Raw genomic sequence first — 22,315 nt, forward strand, 5'->3', positions numbered from 1 at the left:
GTCATATAGACACCCTGTATTTCTTCCGCTCTGGATTTTTGCTGACCTGCGCAGATTCCACCCCCAGCAAAAGTCCCCATGGCGCTTTGTGCTCTCCCACTTTTGTGTTTCACACTCTCTGGTGGTGCAATTGGTCCCATTCATTTTCGTTGTTGGTCCACTTACTAAATCTCTCTCGTTCACTCTTTTCAAAATAAAAATTCTCTTATTTAACATTGGCTCTTTGATGAAACACAGCAGTGGTTTATGCAAATAATATCAGAGATTCATAAGGCCATCATACTTCTTTTTAATATTTTGTAACTAATATGGTATTCTGAAAAAAGAATTGCAGTCACAATTCATAATTTTTTTGTTTTACATGCGAACAGAGCGATAATTAGTTTAAAATTTACGAAATGAAATAAAATCGTATTAAAATTAAACTAATATTAAAAAAAAAATACATAAATAATTATTGGATGTGTTTTTTTAATTTAGATTTTATTTTTAAATTTAAAAAAGTTTTCAAGTATTCTAAAAAATGTAACCATCCCATATACAAATTATATTTCCAAAATTGCTGTTCTACCTGAAATATTTTCCTAAAATTAAGTTCTGCGACTAAGAGAGGAAATAAGAGTGGAAAGCTATGCTCTTTTCAACGAGAGTCTAAGAGTTTCCCAACATGGTCGTCGAAGTCGTCTCGACTTTAAAAAGAATTTCGAAAATTAAACGTTGTTCCTTGGCCATCGTGTGCAGTCGCTGTCGCTCCCGCAATTCGCCGTTCTGGGATTCCCGCTGGCGGACTCAGGTGACAATCACCTTGATTATCCTCCTGGAACATGTGAAATCCGTTAATAGTACAATAGGAATCGCAAAACAATAACGGTTAACTTAACTAGTGCGCAATATTGGTGGCCTAAAAATAGCGAGGAAAATAGCGAAAATAGCAGACATGCCGTGTTTTAGTGTCTCTGTGTGTGCGTAAATGTCTGCGAGTGAAGTGGAAATTCAAATTTAAAAATAAAATAGCGCTGGTGCTTAAGTGAAATCCGTCATTATTGTATTGGCCAACTGCCCAGAAAAACTCCAGGTGATAACCTCCATTTGAAAGATTGTAGGTTTTTCTTTTCCTTTTTTTTTGGGACCAGATTTTGTTGTTAATCAAATTCTCAGGGCATGGGAAAACTTTCAACGTTCTCTCAGTTAACTCTCTCTCTCTGATTTCCTCTCTGTAATTTCAATGTCTCTCTCTGAATTTCTCTTAAACCACCGCTATTTTCAGTATGACCAGATTGCCTCTTTGGTTTGATTTAAATAACACAGTGCAATTCCTTCGTGTTTTCAATTACCCTCTCATAAAATGGAGTGGGACTTGGGGGAGACCTGGCACCTGCCTTATCTACTAGCCACAAGGACTACTTTCATTGTCTACCCATCCACTTTCACAATTGGCAGACCCCCGGGCAACGTCATTATTTCGCTTTTCGCCAGACCCCTTGGCTTTCTGTCTCGGCTTTCCTCAGCGTAATTAGTGTGATTGGGGACAGGCTTGACTTGGTTTCTTGGCTTCTGTCATTTAGCTGATTGGCAGCAGTAATAGTTGCAAATGCAACACCCCCTCTAAAGGGAAAAGCCCTGAAGCTACAAAAAATCATTCGAAAATTGCACTACGCTGAGTAAAAAGTTCTGTGGCAAAAAGGCAATATCTGATCTTAATAAGATTAACCTTCGAACAATTTTATTTCCTTTAAATGTATAAAAATACAGTATTTTATAGTAATACCATATTACTTAATATCTTTAAAAAAAATTTAAAGAACATACTTTTATATATATTTAAAACCAAACTTATTTTTTAATTCAAAAAATCTTTATAAAGTATTTTAAAGTATCTTATAAATGTAACTCTTTAACTGTACTTACAACTCGTAATTCGAGTAACAGGACATAAAGAAAACATGTGATTATACGCAATGGTGGTGGTTTAAGCAACGTGTAGTTAAAAATGCACCACCCACTGGAATAAAATAAAATAAAATACTCTCGAAAGGGGGCTGCAACCCTCGGATCCCACGCACTGACGTCGCTGCAACTCACCCTGAAAATGGTAGTAGTTTTTTACTGGGTGGCTGTGTGTACCGACGAGTATGTAGTTCAAGGTCGTTGGCCAAGTTTCGGAAAGTGGCCGCGGGCTAGGATGCGTGTGTATGTGCTGGCCTGGTCTCATTACCATGAGAAGCTGAAACTCGAGACCCCACGAAAGACCCAAGTTGAAGGACATGCGAATGCCCCACTTGAGACACTATTCTTGGGCTCCAAAAGCGTCCACTCAGTTGACACTAATCACCTCCCACGACCACGTTCCACAGAAACGTGGCACTAATGAGCACCGGTCATGCAATAAGCCAACGAATTCGGTGACCCCTTGGAATATGGCACCTGGCCAAGGCGCCTTTCTTTCTTCATCCGCCCTCTCAATGGAATCCTTCAGCAACAGGAAGCGCAGTCATTGAACAGTTAATGGAGTGCAGATTGCAACAAGGGGCGCCAACATTCCGGGCCACTGGCCAGATGAAAGTGACCATAAATCCGACGCCAGCTCTAATCATCGGAGCCCCCTGGCCAGAAGCCAATGGCCAACAACAGCGAACGCCCCACTTGGCCCGGCTTAATGTCAGCTAATTGCATTGGCGCTCTGCTGGCCGGGAGTTCTTTAGACTTGGCGTCGTCAGTGGGGTCTCTCCATCTCCAAAGTATCGGGTTCAATGGGGCGCAAACTGTTGTTATGGTAACATTACAGTAAAGCATCTAATAAGTTAATCCTCAATTTTTAATAAAAATTAATCCATCATATGATTAAATTGATAAAAAAAATGTTAAATTGATATGCTTGAAATATCAATCTGGCATTAATTAATATCAGGATTTTTTTTTATATGAAGTCTGATTATATGAATTGAGTGCAATTTCATATCAACTTTTTTCTGCGTAAAAATGAAATTTATTTTTATTCACTTCTAAATAAATTTAGATACCTTAATAAATTTAGCTAGCTTGTATCTTCCCTAAAAAAAATTTGTAGTTTCTTAAATTAAAAGTTTATTGATTTAACTGATTTTGGATATAAATATTTTGGCACCTTTAGGTTTTATAAAAAAGTTAAACAGGATCTATTGGTTTCATAATTCCTATTTTTAACCTTTAAAAAAATAGGAAATATTATTTTTACTGGATAACAAGTCGTCTTTTAGAACCAGAACTGTAAATTAATATCCGAAGCAGAGCTTTGGCAACATTTACCAGGGTTTGGTGTCCTTTGCGGCGAGTGACGCAAAAGAAGTCGCTTCATGGGAGGGGCTATTGTTATGGTGTTTATGGTTATTGGGCGGTGGGTGGTGGGTGGTGGGTGGTTAGTGGTGGATGGTGGTTGGTGGGTGGCAGCCTTGGGCCTGGAATTATCATTTGGCTTTCGTCTGGCCCCGCTGGCCCCCTGTTGACATGTTTATGCGCAAATTTACAAAGTCTCTCTCCTCGCTTGTTGTTAAAGTCCCATATCGATTTTGTTAACTCGATTATAGGAACAGCGCCAAAGGATAAATTGTAAAGGATAAGCAAGGACAGTGACTAGTCGACGGTTGTGTGACATGCTAGCAGCAGTTATGGCATCGGACATCAACTGGGATCCAGGTGAGTAGAGTGACGCACCTGCCTGTCAGTCCAAAATGATTGAATACCCCTTCTCGCTTGTTTTACAGCCCTTTCGAAACTGATCAGCACGCTCAAGGAATCGGAGAATCTGTCCAATGACCAGGAAATCGACTTCCTGAAGGCCCTGCTGGAATCCAAGGAGCTGAATGCCCTGGTCAATGTCCACACGAAGGTGGCCAAGGTGGGTCGGGATGATCGGTTGGCCCCCGTGCTTTCCACCTCGGCGCAGGTGCTGTACGAGGTCCTGGAGCAGCTGTCCCAGCAATGCCACCTGAACGACGACTGCAAGGAGGCCTTCCACCTGCTGCAGGACTCTCATCTGCAGGTGAGTTGCGACTAACTGGGAAAAATTTACTAAGGGATACGAAATATACGAAACATGTTTATTTTAGAACAATAGTTAAGAATCTAACAAAATTATTATAACTTTTAAACTTTTAAGTAACGGTTCTAGAACAATATTAAAGTTGGCTTAAAAAAGAAAACCAGAATTTAAAATTTACAAAATTTATTTATGTTAAAAATACGTTTCTTTAACAGACTTAAAAATTAAACATCTTAAAATATATTCAGATTCGAAAAGCTTGCCCTGTATTTTTATGAAAAAAAATCTATTAATCTAAAAGTTTTAAAAATATTTATTATTTAAGACGTATACATTTGTTAAAAATGTTTCAATGTCTATAAAATTTTTTATCTATTTTATTATCACATGTTTCATTGTTCAATCTTGATCTCAAACATTTTTTATTAACTTTTCTGATTAAAATCTGCTTTACTTAGCACCTCCTGTTCGCCCACGATGCGATTGCCCAGAAGGACTTCTACCCGCACCTGCCGGAGGCCCCCATCGAAATGGACGAGGACGAGGAGACCATCAAGATTGTGCAGCTCGTCAAGAGCAACGAGCCCCTGGTGAGTGACCATCCAGTGGGAACACCGTTTTCCATTTCCATGCCCATCTCATCGCAGTGATCGCTGTTCTGTGCTGTCGTCCATCGCTTTTCACTGTCCACTGTCTCGACTTTCATTTCCGCCCCCTAACTTTCACCCCCTTTCCCCCTTCGCCTTTCTCAACTGCTCCTCTCTGCGCCTTCATTCATACTATAGTACTTCTACCATGTAATCGCCATCATGTCAACTCTTCCCAATGCTAATCAATTTTGTAAACTTTGCCTTTTGTAAAAATCGAATAAATCGAATCAATTTCTCGAATTCGCCCATACCAAACCAAAATGCATTTGTAAACAATAAAATGAAAAAATGTGTAAAAATAAAACACAGACAGGAGCACAGAGTGCGGAGCCAATTGTTGTAAGTAATCAAATGTCCATAGCCGTAAAAATGTCCACTGTAAAAGAAAATAAACAGAAATCCGTTCGCCAAGCACTAAAAACAACAAACAAACAGCCAGGAAGCTGTGCACACACCAAGATACATACATGAGATACATTTCGTTGTCCCCATTCCGTGGTTCTTGTTGTTCTTGTTGTGACACATCCATCAGATACACGTACATCAAAAATATCGGAAACCGCACTCCACACAGATAGGCACACTTTCACACTCACACCACACACGCACACATACGCGCCTTGAGTTGACATTCTAGTGACACGCATTGCCTACTTTTAGGGCGCCACCATTAAAACGGACGAGGAGACGGGCAAGATAATCATTGCCAGAATCATGCACGGCGGCGCTGCAGATCGCTCCGGATTGATTCACGTCGGCGACGAGGTCATCGAGGTCAACAACATCAACGTGGAGGGCAAGACGCCCGGCGATGTGCTTACTATACTGGTAAGTAAACCTAAAAACCCTCTAAAACCCTTACAACTTATTGTTTTTATTCCGAACAAATTTTTTTTGGGAGTTTATTAAAATTAATTTACTAGGAATTTATAGAAGCATAATACTTCAATTACGACATTCCAAAACTACCATGGATAATATAAACATGATCTTTAAATCTAAAATGATAAAATAAATGTTGTCTAAGAGACTATTACCATTAATATACATACCATTACTACCACTATTGCAATACTATTTTAGAAACCAATTAAAAAATTTTAAAACAAATGGAATTCCCTTCCAGATTTGTTGATCTTATCTGTAGCAATAATATTTGAAAGATATTAGGAGACTCATAAGAATTTACTAAACTAAAATCTCATCTCATAAAATCATACAAAATTCCCTTTCCGATTTTTAGATCTTATTTATATACTGAAAGACAAAAATTATATAAAAAGATTTTAAAGGACTTATTAATTTAAATCCCATTTCTTCAGATTACAATCAAATCGAAATAAACTAACCTATTCCTAACCTAAACCTAAATTACAGCAAAACTCTGAGGGCACCATTACCTTCAAGCTGGTGCCCGCGGACAACAAGGGCGCCCAGCGAGAGTCGAAGGTGCGGGTGCGGGCCCACTTCGACTACAATCCGGATGTGGATCCCTATATACCATGCAAGGAGGCTGGCCTGGCGTTCCAGCGCGGCGATGTGCTGCATATTGTGGCCCAGGACGACGCCTACTGGTGGCAGGCTCGCAAGGAGCACGAGCGTTCGGCGAGGGCGGGTTTGATCCCGAGTCGGGCGCTGCAGGAGCGCCGCATCCTCCACGACCGATCGCAGAAAGATGGCACCGATCTGGACTCGAAGCGTAAGCATTCCAGGTTGCCAGCCCCATTGGTTCTTCCATAACATACGCTGTTCATTTCCATGACTAAAATTGCTCTAATTTCATGCTACATCGTAATCCCCACCTCATTCAACCCCCCGAATTGGCCCCCATCCATCAACCAAACAAACATTGCCATCGCCAGCCGGATCATGCGCCTCACTCTGCACCACCCCACCTGGCTCTCCGCGTCTGCCCGCCAGCAGCAGCAGCTCCTCCTGCCGCCAGCCCAAGACTAAAAAGATCATGTACGATTTGACAGAGAACGATGACTTTGACCGCGAGCAGATCGCCACGTACGAGGAGGTGGCCAAGTTGTATCCGCGGCCGGGTGTCTTCAGGCCCATAGTGCTCATCGGAGCCCCCGGAGTGGGACGTAATGAACTGCGCCGCCGGCTGATAGCCAGGGATCCCGAGAAGTTCCGCAGCCCAGTGCCGTGTAAGTATTTCAAGGAAGAGAGGTTCACTTGATTGTGAGAAATGAAGATGTTCACTTCGATGGTTTATTTGCTCTGTTGTTCATTTCTTCATTGGTTAAGTTGTTCATTTGCTTAGTTGTTCATTACCTTACTTAAACATTTGCTCTGTTTTTCACTAAATTTTTCAATTTACCATATTTTGTTGATCCACCTTTGTTCATTTGTTCCATTATTAAAGATATTTAATAAGAAAGTGAAAAAATGAACAATGAGTAAATTAATAAGTAAGAAAAGTTCTCTTGAGTAATTTTGATCAGTTGTTCATTTCCTAACTTGTTCATTTGTTAAGTGGTTCACTTTAGCAGTTTTGGTTGATCCACTTCCGTTTATCCGTTTAGGTATTCATTGTTTAAGAGATTAGGTGACCAAGTAAACAAATGATCAACGAGTAAATGAATGAGTACAAAAATGAACTCTCTTCAATCAGTGAATAAAATCATCTCGTACCTATTTACCTACCACTTATCTGAACATTACACCCTTTCAGACACCACCCGACCAATGCGACCTGGCGAAGTGGCCGGCAGAGAGTACATTTTTGTGCCGCGCGAGAAAATGGACGCTGACATCGAGGCGGGCAAGTTTGTGGAGCACGGCGAGTACAAGGGCCATCTGTATGGCACTTCGGCGGAGAGTGTCAAGTCGATCGTGAATGCCGGATGCGTTTGTGTGCTGAGTCCGCATTACCAGGCGATCAAGACTCTGCGCACAGCCCAGCTGAAACCGTTCCTTATCCATGTGAAGCCACCAGAGTTGGAAGTCCTCAAGACCACGCGAACGGAGGCCAGGGCCAAGTCCACCTTCGATGAGGCGAATGCCAGGAGTTTCACGGACGAGGAGTTCGATGATATGGTAAAGTCGGCCGAACGCATCGACTTCCTCTACGGACACTTCTTCGACGTGGAACTGGTCAACGGCGAGCTGGTCAATGCCTTTGAGCAGCTGGTCCAGAATGTCCAGCGTCTGGAGAACGAGCCCATATGGGCACCATCCATGTGGGTGCAGTAGGAGATCGGGGATGCCAAAGAGTGGAGAAGCATTTCATGCGATTTGTTGAAACAAACAACACCAAAGTATTTTTGCCATACGAATTTAGCAATCTGCTAGAGAGACGGAGGAGAGACGATACTATTTACCCGTAGGCTGTCCTGCTGGCCACTCCCGTCCGGCCTTAGTCCTTTTCACGACATGTACCTTTTTGCGTAACAGTGAAAACAAAGAAATGAATACAATAATAGACACCAAAAATGAACGAGAAGGAAGTGAAGGAAATTTAAACTCAACCAGCATCTAACTTACGATTACGATAACAAATTAAATTATAAAACTTGTTGTACAAAATTTATTTGTGTTCAGAAGAATGGACTAAATTATAAATGTATTTATTACACGTTGTTGAAATCAAAGTACCGAGTTAATCCCCCCGTAACCCCAAAACGCTAACCGTATTGTATCTCAATTGTATATACACACACACTCACTCACTAACTAGAGCATATTGGATACATACAATGTGAATTTCTGTGTAACATGTCTCATTTCGAAAACTGATTTCATCAAAACGTAGTGACAAACTGTTGAAAACAAGTGAGCAATTAATAAAAACCTATTTTGAATGCGATTCAAAAGGGGTTATATGGTATTTTACATTTATTTAGGGTAGAGAAGACTTAAACACAGCTTTTTTTTGGGCAGCTCACGTACATATATGTAAATATAATCTGTCACCTATGTTAACCTATGGCAAATGTGTAAATTAGTAGCTTAGGCATTATGAAGTCTATCCAGGATGTATACATATTGTTCAGTTTTCTTGATTGTATCTTTTCTGTTTTTTGTAGTGCGAAGACAGAGTTTTAATTTCACATTCCAGGTATCGGTAACGGTAACGGATCCCCCCTTATAGCTAGAGTTGCGATTTGGTTCCCGAACGGGACACGCTTAGTCCGTAGAACTGGGCCAATCGTCTGGCCTCCCGCCATCCCGCCTCCACTGCTCCATGGACGGTGGAGTAGTAGTGCTCACTCGAAGCCTCCCCGGCAAACTGGACAATGGGCCTATCGCAGCGACTCTGTTGCCACGCCTGGTCCTCCTCCAAATCCTTCTCCTTCTCCGGCGTGGTGGCTACCACGGTCAGGGGATATGCCAACTCCCGGGCTCCGGTGCCCAGTTGCTCCGTGTCCATGGATCGATAGGAATAGGAACCGCGGAAGTTCTCGTTCGTATGCCAGGCGGATGTGCGGAAATTCGAGGGATCCGGTACCTTCCACTTGAGGAACCTGCGGAAGAGGTACATCACACCGGCTTGAACCTCATCCACGGGCAGGGTCTCCATGTGCCGGCCATTTGCATTGGTGATCCAACCGGCCAGAATCCTCGGCTGATAGCTCACCCTATAGAAGCCGAAGACGTCCTCCAGCCAAGCTCTCGAGGTGCCGCGTATATCATCCAAATCCTCATCCCGCCAGAGCAGCGTGAAACCCGTCCAATCCTCGGGCCAAAAGACCTCCGGGAACTCCACGAAGATCTTGTTGACCGTTCCAAAGGCCAGACCATCGATGGCGCGTTGCTTCTCCACGGGCAGCTGTGGCTCGAACAGCCTGAAGTGCTGATCCTTTAGGACACCCAGTGAAACGGTGACCACCACATGATCCGCGATGAAGCTATCGCCATTGCTCAACTGCAGCTCCACTCGTCCATCATTTCGATTCCAGTTGATCTTTGTTGCCCGAGTGGAGAGAAGGAGTCGCTGCTCCAGGACACCATGTTCCGTTTTCAACTCCCTGGAGCGCATGAGCAGTCGGAGCAGCTCCACATAGCCCTTATCCTTCCAGTTGAGCAGGATGTCGCCCTCGCACTCCCAGTAGTCCAGGTAACCCCGCCCCGAAACCTGTTCCAGCGAATCCGAGGCTTCGACAGAGTTTTCGAATTTCTGGTAATTCACAAAGAACTCCCTGGCCACCTGGGCATCGATATCGCTGTTCTCCGGATGCCGCAGGGTGTCGTAGAACTTGTTGGTCAGATAGCTGCCCAAGGATCCGCTGCAGTTGCGCAGCTCCAGCTGCCGGGTCACCAGTGAATCACCCACAATGGCCTTGAGGCGACTGGCTATGTGTTCGGGCACCACATCTCCATTCGAACGAACGCACTGGTAGTTCTCGTACACCGGACCCGTGGACTCCAGCAGCTCCTCCTCCTGTTTCCTCGTCAGTTCGTAGACAATATTATCCCGCTCGCCGTGACACCACTGGGCGCCCAGATCGATGACGTTGTCCGCAAAGGGAATGGTGTGTATGCGTCCACCCAGACGATCCTCCGCCTCCACGACGAGCACATTTTGGAAGCCCAGTTCCAGGAGCTCGGTGGCACAGGCCACGCCCGAGGCTCCTGCTCCGATGACAACGATCTTGCGATCCAGGTTCCGCTGTGCGCCACTCATTCCGGGTAACTGAATCTGTGTTCGGGTATCAAAGGGGTGGGCAGAGCAACGGGAGGAATGCAAATTAAGTAATAAACACCATTAGTTTGAGTGTGGGGGAGTGTGCAGCCGGTGACAATTGAGCTTGCACTGAAAGAAATGTTCTAAACATTGTCTACAAAATTATGTTTTGAATAAGAAGTAAGCTTTTAAAGAATATAATCGATAATATTGAAAATAATAAAAAAAATTATTCGAAGTCATGTTCCTTGCTTTTTTATTACCCTCTAAAATATTCAAACGTGGTTTTGCCATGTTTAGAATTTCGTACACTGCACGTTCAAACTAGAAATAAAGAATTTTCTGGCCAAAAATTGTTGTTATATTGTACTCAAATTAGATTATAATTACCCATTTGTTTTTCAAAATCCCCATTGTGCTTTTGAAAAAAGCCTTTCCCTTTCACTTTCAAAAATAGCATTTTAAATTGATTTCGCAATGAATGAATAACTTATTATAAAGCAATAGATAGAATACCTGTAGCATAAAATGTATATATGTACAAAAATCTGCACTTTGTTGAAAATTGTTTATTCCAAAAAATAATGAAAGCAGAATAGAGACCTTTTTCGAAATATTCCAAAACAGTACCTACTCAATATCACTATGGACGGCAGTCCATGTAGTGACGAAGCGCACCAGGAGAGTGTGCGAAGGCGACTACTATTATATAGCCGCAAAATTGAAAATCGGCAGTGATAGTCCGATCGTAATGAGTAATACACCAATCGAAAGGTATTGCAAAAACTTAAAGGATTGCATACCAAGACTTTAAGAAAATCAATTGGCTTGGGAGAGAGAGCGGTGAAAGTGAAAAATTTAAAATTTCGAAATTTGGAGCTGTTGGGGCCGGTGGGGATAAATGCCCCCTCGCAATGTTTTAGTTGTATTCCTCTTGAAAATACCCGTCGAATGAGGGATCATTTGTCAAAATCCGACTCTCCGTTCAAAAGTTATAGCCAAAATAAGATTTTCTTCTTCTTCCCAAAATGAAAATTAATTTCTGTTTGTCCACTTGTCCACTTGTCCACTTGTCCAAAACATGTTTTTTAAGTTTTGAAAATTTTATATGACGTTCATCACATCGATATAAAAAACTTTTGTTCTACCACTTTTGGAAAAACTCGCTAGTTTAGCGGGAATACAGCTATAAATAGCTAAAAATCGGAAAGCCGTAACTTCTATACTACTAAAGCTACAGACTTGTGCTGCATCTCGTTTGAAAGGTATTTTTAAATGCTATAAACGCCTTCTATATGCAATTTGTGTAAATGTAATAATTAAAAAAATATGAACAAAAGACAATTTTTTAAAACTTTTTTTTTAGCTTTTTTTTATTTTTCTCAAAAACGGCTCTAACGATTTTCTTTAAAACCTTAAACTGTATAGCCCTTGAGATTCCTTAAATTTTGGTATATAACACATTACTGTAAAAAGTCACGTTTAAAAGTTATTTTTATACGAAAATAGCCACTTTTGCCAGCTCGAACAATTAACGCTCCCTGAGTATTGAATTTTGTGGGAGGGTATCCGAACTGTATTTTAGGGTCATGGAATCAGTAAATTTGCACTTAAGAGTTCCATATAGGAATCTTTTGTTCTACGACTTTTGGAAAAAGCCGCTACTTTAGCGGGAAAATAGCTAAAAATGGCTAAATTTCGTTAGTTTTTAAGTTCTACACTACTAAAGGTACAGACATGTGCTATACCTCGTTTAAAAGGTATTTTGAAATACTTCAACGCCTTTTTAACTTAATTCGTTAAAATACAATAGTTTAAGAATTATGATTTATGACCAATTTAAATTTAAATGTTTATATTAGCACCTATGAGAGCAAAAGTAAACAAACAAAAACTTCTGATATCAAATAAAAACACCTCTTAACGAGGTAAAAAACTAGTGACGATCGCACCTTCAACGTACAAAAGTTCTGATATCAACTTTTGTGACGAAAAATAATTTTAGATGCGACTAAATAAGTACGCTACCTAAAATTTATTCATTCGGCACGCTAAAACAGAAAAACATTCGTGTAGATATTAAATATTTGCTAAAGCGGGCCGAACGAGTAAATTTTAGGTAGCGTACTTATTTAGTCGCATCTAAAATTATTTTTCGTCACAAAAGTTGATATCAGAACTTTTGTACGTTGAAGGTGCGATCGTCACTAGTTTTTTACCTCGTTAAGAGGTGTTTTTATTTGATTATTTAGAAAGACGGAAAATATGAACTCTTTCAAAATAAAGAGTTATTTACAAAACTCTCTTTAAAAAATGTCTAAAAATTTGAATTTATTTTAAGTGTAGTGTCACTACTATCCTATTTGCTTATGGAATTGGTGCAGTGCAATTCCAGGCACTTGAGCTTGATCACCGCCCTCTGCCACCGACAACAATAATGATGTATTTTGATTAAAAAGTAACAGCATGTCCGCTCATCTGTTTCGATAACGAATTCCTGCCCGCAATTCCGACTTTTGATAAGAGTTTCGAAAAAGCTCCCCCCACCAGCACAAAACCTCAAAAGCAACACTTTCGACCAAAGGAAAACACAAGACTACAAACACAGGCAGTCACAAATATGTTCACTCGCTTCTGGCTACATGAATTTATTAATAGCCACAGAAGCTAGGGGAAATGGGGGGAACATCGGGAAAAGGGGCGGAAAAATCGCAGAAGTATCTAGCCAACCGGACCAGCTGGTTTTACCTGGAGTTCCCCTGAAATCTGATTTTTACCAACGAGAAAAGGGGAAAAGGGAGGAAAAACAAGAGAGCGGTTTCCACCTCCTTCCGCTTGACATTGATTTTATATTTTTGGCCAAAAAAAATGTTCAAGGTTTTCGGCGACAAACAAAAAATACAAAAGGAAAACCAGCAACAAACATTTGAGAGGAAACTGATTTTTGCGTTACTTTTTATGGGGGTGATATATTGGGTGGTTTCTAAATTCACTTCACTGCGCACTCCACCACACAAAAATAACTCTAAAGAACCGCTTAGTCCAGTTTATTCAACAATTGAACATTTTACCGGGACTTTTACTATATATTTGTTATATACTTGCTGTTGGAAAAACTCCAGCTCCGCGGAAAATGCAAACAACACTGAAAGCCGAAAACCAAAAACATCACATGGAAACGTGCCGCTCTGCCCGTGTGCTTATGCTGTGACCAGTGGCGTAGTCGAAATTCCAAGGGGGGTTATGTACTGGTCCTTTTCCGTGTTCCCCTTTGGCGACGCCACTGGGCCCCCTGCGCAGACTGTGAGCTTCCCAAAAGCTCTGGGCAAAAGCACCCAACACAGCTGAAAATCGAGTGGTTTTGTGAATTGAGAGAAATGGGAAGGGGTCTGATCCACTCTCCAAATGCACTGTGAAAAAACACCTTCTAAATTTACGAACGTGGGATAAATTAAAGTATCATTACCATTATATTTTTCGACGGATTTTATAAGTCTAGAAAAAAATCCTACACTACGAAATTTTAGAGGATATAAAGGATGTAAAGAATACAATTTTCTACAACACTACTAACAAATTAATTTCTATAAATCGACTATATTCGTTTGAATTACGAATACAAAGTTTTAAACTTTAAGAATGCTTTTACTTGTTTTTTACCTTTGAACGCCCCGTAAAAAGTATTTCATTTTAGCTTTAAATGATGAATTTAATTTATATATATATTTTTATATTTACTCAACTGCGTACAAGTTTTTGCTAGATTTGGTTAGAGGAATTTCCTAAGACTCTTCGTTAAATAACTCGTTTGATATTGGTAGGTCCATTTTGTGTGTATATGTAGATATATCCTTCGATGTATGTACAGGTCAGTTGAAATATCCTTTGGCCAAATCGGGAATGACAGAACTCTGGAGCACTTGGTATATAAGTAGTTAGTTATCTTTTATTACCCGCCTACATTGACTTTACATGATCATCTCGGTCCGTAGCTTTGGAGTTACATTATACATACATATATATATAGAGAGGCTGGTAATAAATCTTGTTAAAATTTTTTACGTGTATATACAGCAAGGGAGTTTACTTGGAATATGCTGATAATTCGTTTAAATAAACATTATTTGATTTGCATTTTAAAACCGGAATTAAATACCAAGCCAATTCATAAATAAATACAATTTACACTAAATATAAACGAGTTGGAAACAAAATGAAAGCAATTACAAAATAATAAACAAAATTATCACAAACAGTAACAGCCCGGATAGGATAAGGATGGCGGCCCACTGTCGTTTATCTGCGGGGATAAGATAGATTATATTAGTTTAATGTAAAATATCCAGGTTTATAGAAAAAATCGTTGGGTATTGTGGATTATAAGAACTAGTTCTTGCAGTCCACATTCTAAGTTCCCAGCATAATACCTTCCTACTCACCATTATTCATGTGCAAGACTTTGGCAACTTTCTTCATGGTCGTGTCCAACTTGGACTCCGTGGTATCGAACTCATTGCCGAAGTCATCCAGCATCACCGCCTGCTCATCCAGCTCCACGCCAATTTGCCGCGAGACCGTCTTGAGGGTGCCAATCGAATCACTGATCATGTCCAGCTGCTCGTCCTGACCCTGGATCATGCGCTGCTGTATGGACACCGTCTCGCCCACATACCTATGACTCGGACTGTCCATTCCGCCGCCATGATGCGTCTGCCCGTAATGACTCGGACTGTCGAGGGCGTTCTCCAGCTTGGAGTACTTGGTGCCGCTGTGGCGGGAAGCTGCTGCCGCTGCCGCCGACATGGTTCCAGCTATGGTATTGGCCACCGCCTGACTGCCGCTATTGATCAGCGAGTTGCCGTTGGGACACTCCACCAGATAGGTGCGATCGTTGTGCGGATGCTGATGGTACTCGTTGGAGTTGGAATTCGAGTGGGGTATGGTTAGGGAATGATTGTGATTGGGGCTGTGGCGATCGTTATCGAGCAGCGGCTGGTGTGCGGTGATGTCTCTGTCCCTGCTCCGGTTCAGGCTCATCTTATCCTTCATCTGCTTGACCTCATCGCGAGTGTTGTCGATGAAGTGGCGCCGGCTGGAGAGTTCACGGTTGTCGATCCTAAACTTGCTCGGATTCTTCTCAACAATGCGTAAGAGTCGAAAGGGTTAGGGTTAAGGAAAGAACCATGGGGAAATTGTAGATATATATAGTCGATAGAACCGACTTTAACATACCCAGTACTCATATTACGTAATAAAAGATATATTTAAAAACGTATTTTGGAGTAAAATTGTAAAATACTAAATTAAAATATAAGTTGAAACCTTGAACAAGTAATTTAACTATGAAAAATAATATTCTGTCATATGCAAAAGACATCCCGAATTCTTCAGAACCAATATGACATAAGAAACAGACTTTGAAACTGACTTGGCAAGTAAAATCAAATTTACTTCTCCACACATATCAACCAAAATACTATATACCCTTCAAACGCATTGAGTACCGGGGACGGAATTGATTTTCCAATGGATTGCTTTGGCAAAAAGGATATTGATAGTGTCCTCGAGGTCCTCGAGATCCCACTCGATGCTCCGGAGCGAGTTACGCAGCTCGGTGGTGGTCCATTCAGCCTCCGTTCCTCCGCTCTCGCCCAACTCCCGCCAACGCAGATAGAGGCCGCGGGTTTTGTTCAGAGCTTTGAATACCTCGCTGGGGGTTAAGGAAAAAAAAAAGAAAAACATAGTGATAAGTTATAGGGAAATCCAGGATAGAGTGCCATTGCCATCTAATCAAACGGGGAACCTACTCCTTGACTACGAAAAAGGGATCCTCCAGAGACATGCCGTGTTCTCTTCTTGGCCCAAACGGAAATGTAACACTCCTAGCAGTTTTTCACCAGCGTGGCGTACTTGACGGTTATTTTCATGGATTTTTCCGGGCGAAAACCACCCCCAAAATCCAAAGGGGGATGCGTGGAAAGTGCAAGTTGGTAGTGCCAACCGAGAGGGGGTTACACCAAAACCTAAGCCAAAACGGAGCTATTTTATGTTTTCTATCTTTCTTAGCAGGAATTTCACAATCAACTGGGTTTTATCTTTGGCTAGAAACAAGGTTTGCACAGCACGTTTATTGATTATTGCACTTGGGTCCGCGCCGCTTATCGCCCGATTTTTCTATAGATTCCGCTGATTCCGCCAATGGCCCAGAGAACACTGTCGTTATTCGCGCTCCAGAGGCCAAAACCCCCTTTCAAGAACCATTGGCATTTGTTTACGCCGCTCCCGCGCATGCGCACTACCCGTTATTTTCCTACCCCTTTAAAAAACCGTTTGGAAAACAACCCGAAAAGTGGCCCAAAAATTCCACAACAACAAAAAGTCGGCCAAAATGCCAGCACTAATTCAATTTTCATCGCTCACCTGCTGCTCGTCTCCACGTCATTTAGCAAACTTCGATCCAAGAACACGGTGGCAGACTATAATTTTAAGTATTCACAAGATAAATTTTTACTTTTTTCGTTAAATATAACTTTTATTTTTGTTTTGCAGCCAACAAAATAAACCGTCAGACTTAGTATGACCTAAATGCGATAGTGCGTTTTTCCCAAATTATTTTTAGTATCTATCGTAAGCACTGAAAATACGTTACAGAATGTGCGCCAACTCTAGTTTTAAAACTTTTATTAAGTTTTTAAAGTTTTTTGAATAAATTAAAGCTTAAAATGTTAAATGCTATGTTAATGTTAACTTATTAAAAATACAACTTCAAAATTTGAGACACATTGGCTCAAAGAAATACAAAATTTGTAAAGCAAATAAAACTTAATTTTTACATTATAAAAATTTAGTTATTTCTACTCATAACTCTTGTTTATGATACTAAATTTAAATTTACGAAAGTGTGACCAGAAGGCACACTCTAATAAAGTACCTAATTTTCCTTGAACGACTGTCTCACTTACCACCGTTATCCGTTTTATTTAGACCGCTCTGTCAAATAAGTTTGAAAAGTTCAAGGAAAATGTTGCAGAACGACGCGGTGCGGACTTTGCAATATGATAGTGAGATTCGCGTGGCCCAGCAGCCAAGTCCCTCAGAACCAAGAGGTAAATTAGCGAAATAGTTCTGAAAATCAAATAAAAACACTGTGTGAATCACCCTCGGACAATGGTAACTGCCCTGTTACCAACTGATAAGAGGTGCACCGGATTAATTATTATTGGCAGCGAGTGTGTCACAGTTCGAAGCAAATATGCGACTACAAGTTGGCTATATCTTATCTAGCGTTTTGTTGTGGTCTCGGCCTCCTCAAGTGCCTTTGTTTGGGACAATCGAACCGACCGATCATACTATTAACAACACCAAACCCAAGAACTTATCTGTATTCCAAGAAACGTAATAAAATATTAATGGTTATTTAAGAAAACTATCCTTAGTTTTCTGGAGTCCCCCCAATTTGAACGAAATTTGAAAATATAAATCACTTATTTTCATATTCCAATATAAACGGTTTGGAATAAAAATCGAGCCATTTTAATATCATAACCAATATGGAAAAAAACAAATGATAACAGTTATCTGTTTAAAAAGGTTCAATAACCTATTTTATTCAAAAGTAATTCTAAAGTACATAAACATTTTGTATAGGTAAAAACCTAAGATAAGTTTTTAAAACTATAAAGGAAATAATATCCTATATAGGAAAGATTGATAAAAAGGTGCAAAGAGATCAGTAAAGACTAAAATATAGTAAAATCGTACTAAATATAATTAAAAAAGGTTTAATCGTTAATATTTAAACTTTCAGTAATATTAGTATTAATAACTTGATTTAAATTTTAACAGAAGTCGAATATACATCATCCACTTTTTTATGAACCGTTTCTTTATTTTATTTCAGTTTACGACTCCCATATCAGCATTACATCACAGCCTCGTCCAGAGACTCCCCGTATCCCTCTGCCCATTGCTACGGTTACGGGAAGCCGGACCTTCATTCCCCTTTCCGGATACGATTGCCTAGCGGATCTGCCATCGGTGCACATTGAACAGACATTTGAGCTCAATGAGGGTATATCTCCTAAGTATATTCCAAATTGTTACAGCTATAATATTTCTTTATCCTGCAGCTCTTACAGCAGTCTCCTCGGAGAATCGTTATGTGGTGCGGTCTCCCTTGAATGATGCCATTTTTGCGGCCAGTGAGAGTTCTACAGAGAAAAATCGACTCGTTTGGGGAGCCGGACGACCCTTTCAGATGCACCTGCTGGATAAAACCCATCAGGAAGCTCTAGTCTTCCGAAAGAAACTAGCTCTGGGATCACTCTGTTGCCAGCCAAAAAGCCTTGAGATCTGGATACCACCTGGTAATGTGTTGGGAAGAGTGGTGCAGTCACCCACTTTCATGCAGCCAGAATTCTTTATCGAGGATGAAAGCACCGGTCAGCCCATATTTTGTGTAGAGGGTCCTGCTAACTCAGGATTCTGCTGCTTCTGCCTGCCCAGAGAATGCTATTTTAAGGTTGGTATAAGATATCAAGCATGTGAACATATGGAGTAGATCATATTTTTAATATCTGTAAATCAAAAATAATATTTTTATCTACAGATCCATTCTGGCGGCAATATGAGGGCTTCCATAGACCACAAATGGCTGGCCAGCAAGTCGCAGTACACCACAAATATTTACTTTAGTGATCCAAAGCTAACGGCCAAAGAGCGTGCTTTGATTCTGGGATCCGCCTTTCTATTGGTAATTAGCTCCCAAAAAATAAAATATACGAAAGTAAAGCTTATTTATATATCTTCCAGGAATATCTGTACTTCCAAACCCGCTTCTAGCCATAACAACTTCAATAAACCTTGTATATTCACATTGATTTCTTTATTTTTTGTCATTTTTTTGTATAAGATTTTTTGTTTGTTTGTGTTGTTTTTTTCTCAGTTTTTTGATATATTTTACAATAATGTAATAGATCACTTCATTTACTTGTTGTTTAACCACATACATACATTCAAATATATATAGGTATATATCTATGTGTATAATATACGTTGCTGCAGCCCTTGCCATAGCAGTTTGTACAATAATTTTCATTTATCTCTATCAACTTTGTGTAGTTTGTTTGACTAACCTACCGCTTAATGCATATATGACAACATATTGATTATTTACAGTTTCCTATTCTTCATCGTTTCGTTTCTATTCTGCCAAATACAAAATTAAAACAAACAATTAAAAGAGTCTCGTGGTCTCGTCGTTTTAAAAATGAAAACAAAACTAGGGGTATACATAATTTCTTTTCAGTTGCCCTTCGTAACTTGAAGTGATAACAATTTGAAATAAGGAAGAACTACGTGATTTTCAAATGATTTAATTTGGATTTGGACATGGAAAACCAATATACTCAGAGTGTGGGTGTTCTGGTTCGATTTGGATTCATTGTTTTGGGCTAGGCCTTATAAATAACACACTTTTCTCGCTCTCGGCTCTCTTTACATTTGTAGATAGACTCACAGCACTTCAGGAGTTTTGCATTTATGCATTTCGAAAACAAATTATGGTTAAATGTATACAATATATATAGATCGATTTATACGTGTGCTTGTTGGTTAGCTTATTACTAGGGCTAGCTGATGACAATTCCTTAAACTAAATACTTAAGAGACAGATCGAAACAATCTGCAAGGTGACTGGGTGACTGCCTTCTTCTTTTCGGGCAGTTCCCCTAGAGTGTTTACTGTGGAATAGCTGACTCGCTTATCTGGCTCTCCTATCGTTTGATTACGATTTGCGATTAGGTCCATAATCACTGAAGAGAGGTGGGTCTTATAGGCTAGCTCTAGAGTAAGTTGTGTGTGTGCCCAAATGCGATATGCTTAGACATTTGATATGCGCTCGTTGGAGGTGGTTGTTTGGTCATGGCGTCCCTCGCTGTTGGAATTGTAGACGGCATACTGACGGGATATTGATAGCCTCAGCTGGGCTGCAGCATGTACATGTACTGTCAGTTGCTGGCCGCTGCCGAAGCAGCCACGGGAACGGCGACGGGAACAGGCAGCTCCTGGCCAGAACGAGCCCTCTTCTCGCCACTGCTCTCCGCAGGATTGTCGCTCTCCTCGCCGGTGCTGCTAAAACTGCCAGGCAAACGACGCTTCAGGCTGTGGTTCAAGCCATTGGCCACCGTTTCATCCTCGGACATGGAGCTGGCACGCTTCGGTGTGTTGCCAGCACTGTCGTTGTCCAGCGAAGCTATGGCCGAAGCAATGGCAGCACTAAAGCCATCCTCTGAAGCACTATCCTGCGAGACAGGACCTGTGGTATCCTGGGCCAGCTGCATCATTCCCGAGGGTGTGGTATAACTGCTCAGTTTGCTTGGATCCTTCTCCAGCAGCTTCTGGGCCAGCAGCTTTAATGATATTAGCGAATTTTCGCAGTCGCTTGTATCGATTTCAGTGAGACTAATCCCGGCACGTTCGATTTCGGCATAGGTTCCAAATGGCAGCTTCTGCAGGCATTCCAGCTTCTGCACGTGCGTCTTGGAGCGCAAATGCTTGGCCAAATGCCCGTGGATGCGAAAGGCGATCTTGCAGTCGGTGCACTCGAAGGGGCGTGGATTGGAGGTTGTGGGAACCCCGAATGTCGATGTCATCATAACCTTGTTCTTGTGCGCCTCCGATCGCTCGTGCTTCTGCAGATGTCCCTGCGTGCGGAAGGATATGCTGCATGGCTCGCACTTGAATTTGCGCTCCATGTAGTGAATGTTCATGTGCAGGGTGAGTTGATGTTGCCGCTGGAACGTCTTGGCGCAAATGGTGCAGGTGGGACGGGCATCGCCTGCAATCGGAGCCGGTGGCACTCCCCTGCCGTAGGATACATGCTGAATATCGCTGCTCTTGCTGCTAGGCGTGGAGTTCTTGAAGCCATCTTCGCCCACAATCACGGTGCGCTGGGTGGGCTGAGCTGAGCTGGGTGAAGATGCCACAGAGGTAGCGGTTGATGTGGTTACTGCAGCGGGAACAGATGATGTTGTCGTTGGTGCTGCTGGCGGATTACCAAGTACTCCACTGAAATCATTGGCATCCGGTTGCTGCACTGCAGCGGGCAGATTGGCATTATGCGGTTCCACAACCTTGGGCTTCTCCTGTTCAGGAAGTGTTTCGCTCTCCTCTTCTACTTCCTGGGCAATCTTTGCTGGAATTGGCGTTGGTATAACTGGAGCAGAAATAGTTGGCAGCTCAACGGCTTCGGGAGTCTTCACTTCGTGGACTTCGATGCTAGGAACCTCACTAATGCTCATGACGGGCCGACTATTAGTGGTTAATAGAGTGCTACTGCTGCTACTCATTACAGGAGACGCCGCCGAGTACAAAGTGTTGATTAGATAGCTGCGGCTGAACTGACTCTGCTTTATCTTGGCCTGGTGCAGAGCATGCTCCTTGATGTAGGTCTGCAGCTGAACATCCTCACCCTCCGCCTCGTGCTTGGCCTGCTCCTCCATTTCGGCGGATATGCGCACCTTGTCCGACACCGAAATTAAAGTCTTCATGAAGCCACTTTCGTTGCCGGAGACGCCGAAGATCACATCGTGCATCTGCTGGGCCTGCGATTTGGGTAGATCCTGGCCGGGCGGAGGAATTGGCGACGGAGAGATGGCGGACATGGATCCGCGTGGTTTGGTTAGATCCATGGGGGCACTCTCCTCACTGGCGCCACTGCGTTTAGGCTTGGACTCCTCGGGATTCGAGTAATACTGTTCCTGCTTTTGGTAATCGAACGGTGGTTTGGGCGATGTAAACGAGCAGACCAATCTCTTGGGCTGCGAACCCGAAGAGCCAATACTGTTGGCAGGACTTGCTGCCGGCAGAGGTGTATCGTGCAGCTGTGGATAGGGCGACACGCTCGGCGGAATGGGCGGCGTCATCGATAGCGATAGCAGGCCTCTCGCTGCCTCGTGCTCTTTCAATCGGGACTTGGATTCATCCGTGTCTGCAAAAAGGTTAAAATGAATA

The 22,315-nt window shown here is 41.8% G+C and overlaps 5 protein-coding genes across 13 annotated transcripts in view; 2 read left to right on the forward strand and 3 right to left on the reverse strand.

The window, feature by feature from the left end:
• Nucleotides 1–705: 705 nt before the first annotated feature.
• metro (membrane palmitoylated protein 7-like protein metro) lies at nt 706–8,485 on the forward strand. 5 transcript variants are annotated; one of them, XM_017143731.3, is made up of 9 exons: nt 706–1,075; nt 3,564–3,672; nt 3,741–4,018; nt 4,477–4,608; nt 4,978–5,007; nt 5,329–5,496; nt 6,046–6,367; nt 6,531–6,824; nt 7,352–8,485. In XM_017143731.3, exons 2-9 carry the CDS (start codon nt 3,630–3,632, stop codon nt 7,870–7,872), a joined length of 1,788 nt encoding a protein of 595 aa, XP_016999220.2. In that variant the 5' UTR covers nt 706–1,075; nt 3,564–3,629; the 3' UTR covers nt 7,873–8,485. The 5 variants fall into 5 exon arrangements, with proteins under 5 accessions (XP_016999220.2, XP_070069144.1, XP_070069143.1 ...); XM_070213043.1 differs by having other exon boundaries at nt 6,648–6,824; XM_070213041.1 differs by having other exon boundaries at nt 713–793.
• Nucleotides 8,179–13,514, reverse strand: LOC108058797 (spermine oxidase). Of its 2 annotated transcripts, none has more exons than XM_017143737.3 (2): nt 13,409–13,514; nt 8,179–10,318 (listed from the first exon to the last, which is right to left on the reverse strand). In XM_017143737.3, the coding sequence occupies exon 2, from the start codon at nt 10,301–10,303 to the stop codon at nt 8,771–8,773; it is 1,533 nt and encodes a 510-aa protein (XP_016999226.2). In that variant the 5' UTR covers nt 10,304–10,318; nt 13,409–13,514; the 3' UTR covers nt 8,179–8,770. The 2 variants fall into 2 exon arrangements, with proteins under 2 accessions (XP_016999226.2, XP_016999225.2); XM_017143736.3 differs by having other exon boundaries at nt 13,405–13,510.
• A 709-nt stretch (nt 13,515–14,223) lies between these two features.
• Nucleotides 14,224–16,362, reverse strand: Syx6 (Syntaxin 6). The gene is made up of 4 exons (XM_017143762.3): nt 16,111–16,362; nt 15,856–16,013; nt 14,743–15,450; nt 14,224–14,603 (listed from the first exon to the last, which is right to left on the reverse strand). The coding sequence occupies exons 1-4, from the start codon at nt 16,143–16,145 to the stop codon at nt 14,527–14,529; spliced, it is 978 nt and encodes a 325-aa protein (XP_016999251.2). The 5' UTR covers nt 16,146–16,362; the 3' UTR covers nt 14,224–14,526.
• An 893-nt stretch (nt 16,363–17,255) lies between these two features.
• Nucleotides 17,256–19,182, forward strand: LOC108058784 (phospholipid scramblase 3). Of its 2 annotated transcripts, none has more exons than XM_044393143.2 (5): nt 17,256–17,409; nt 18,204–18,374; nt 18,433–18,824; nt 18,912–19,055; nt 19,115–19,182. In XM_044393143.2, exons 1-5 carry the CDS (start codon nt 17,325–17,327, stop codon nt 19,142–19,144), a joined length of 822 nt encoding a protein of 273 aa, XP_044249078.1. In that variant the 5' UTR covers nt 17,256–17,324; the 3' UTR covers nt 19,145–19,182. The 2 variants fall into 2 exon arrangements, with proteins under 2 accessions (XP_044249078.1, XP_070069955.1); XM_070213854.1 differs by lacking the exon at nt 17,256–17,409 and adding an exon at nt 17,683–17,698.
• shn (schnurri) overlaps nt 19,166–22,315 on the reverse strand; it is a 48,775-nt gene continuing 45,625 nt past the window's right edge. For all 3 annotated transcript variants that reach the window (XM_017143718.3, XM_070213852.1, XM_070213853.1), the window contains one exon: nt 19,166–22,292. In XM_017143718.3, the coding sequence (XP_016999207.3) occupies nt 20,311–22,292 (1,982 nt within the window). In that variant the 3' untranslated portion in view covers nt 19,166–20,310. The remainder of the gene's footprint in view (nt 22,293–22,315) is intronic.

This window comes from Drosophila takahashii, chromosome 2R, assembly GCF_030179915.1.
Source record: "Drosophila takahashii strain IR98-3 E-12201 chromosome 2R, DtakHiC1v2, whole genome shotgun sequence".
Taxonomy (NCBI): Eukaryota; Metazoa; Arthropoda; class Insecta; order Diptera; family Drosophilidae; genus Drosophila; species Drosophila takahashii.

Bases quoted from the DNA above. Each gene is read 5' to 3' on its own strand.
- LOC108058784 (XM_044393143.2), top strand. From the start codon at position 17,325: ATGTTGCAGAACGACGCGGTGCGGACTTTGCAATATGATAGTGAGATT. The intron at 18,375-18,432 runs GTATATCTCCTA...TTTATCCTGCAG, and splicing joins GACATTTGAGCTCAATGAGG to CTCTTACAGCAGTCTCCTCG. The intron at 19,056-19,114 runs GTAATTAGCTCC...TATATCTTCCAG, and splicing joins TGGGATCCGCCTTTCTATTG to GAATATCTGTACTTCCAAAC.
- metro (XM_017143731.3), top strand. From the start codon at position 3,630: ATGCTAGCAGCAGTTATGGCATCGGACATCAACTGGGATCCAG. The intron at 5,008-5,328 runs GTAAGTAATCAA...GCCTACTTTTAG, and splicing joins AGAGTGCGGAGCCAATTGTT to GGCGCCACCATTAAAACGGA. The intron at 6,368-6,530 runs GTAAGCATTCCA...TGCCATCGCCAG, and splicing joins CACCGATCTGGACTCGAAGC to CCGGATCATGCGCCTCACTC.
- LOC108058797 (XM_017143737.3), bottom strand. From the start codon at position 10,303: ATGAGTGGCGCACAGCGGAACCTGGATCGCAAGATCGTTGTCATCGGA.
- Syx6 (XM_017143762.3), bottom strand. From the start codon at position 16,145: ATGTCTCTGGAGGATCCCTTTTTCGTAGTCAAGGA. The intron at 15,451-15,855 runs ATATCCTTTTTG...TTCGACTCTTAC, and splicing joins GGACCTCGAGGACACTATCA to GCATTGTTGAGAAGAATCCG. The intron at 14,604-14,742 runs GTGAGTAGGAAG...TTATCCCCGCAG, and splicing joins AGTCTTGCACATGAATAATG to ATAAACGACAGTGGGCCGCC.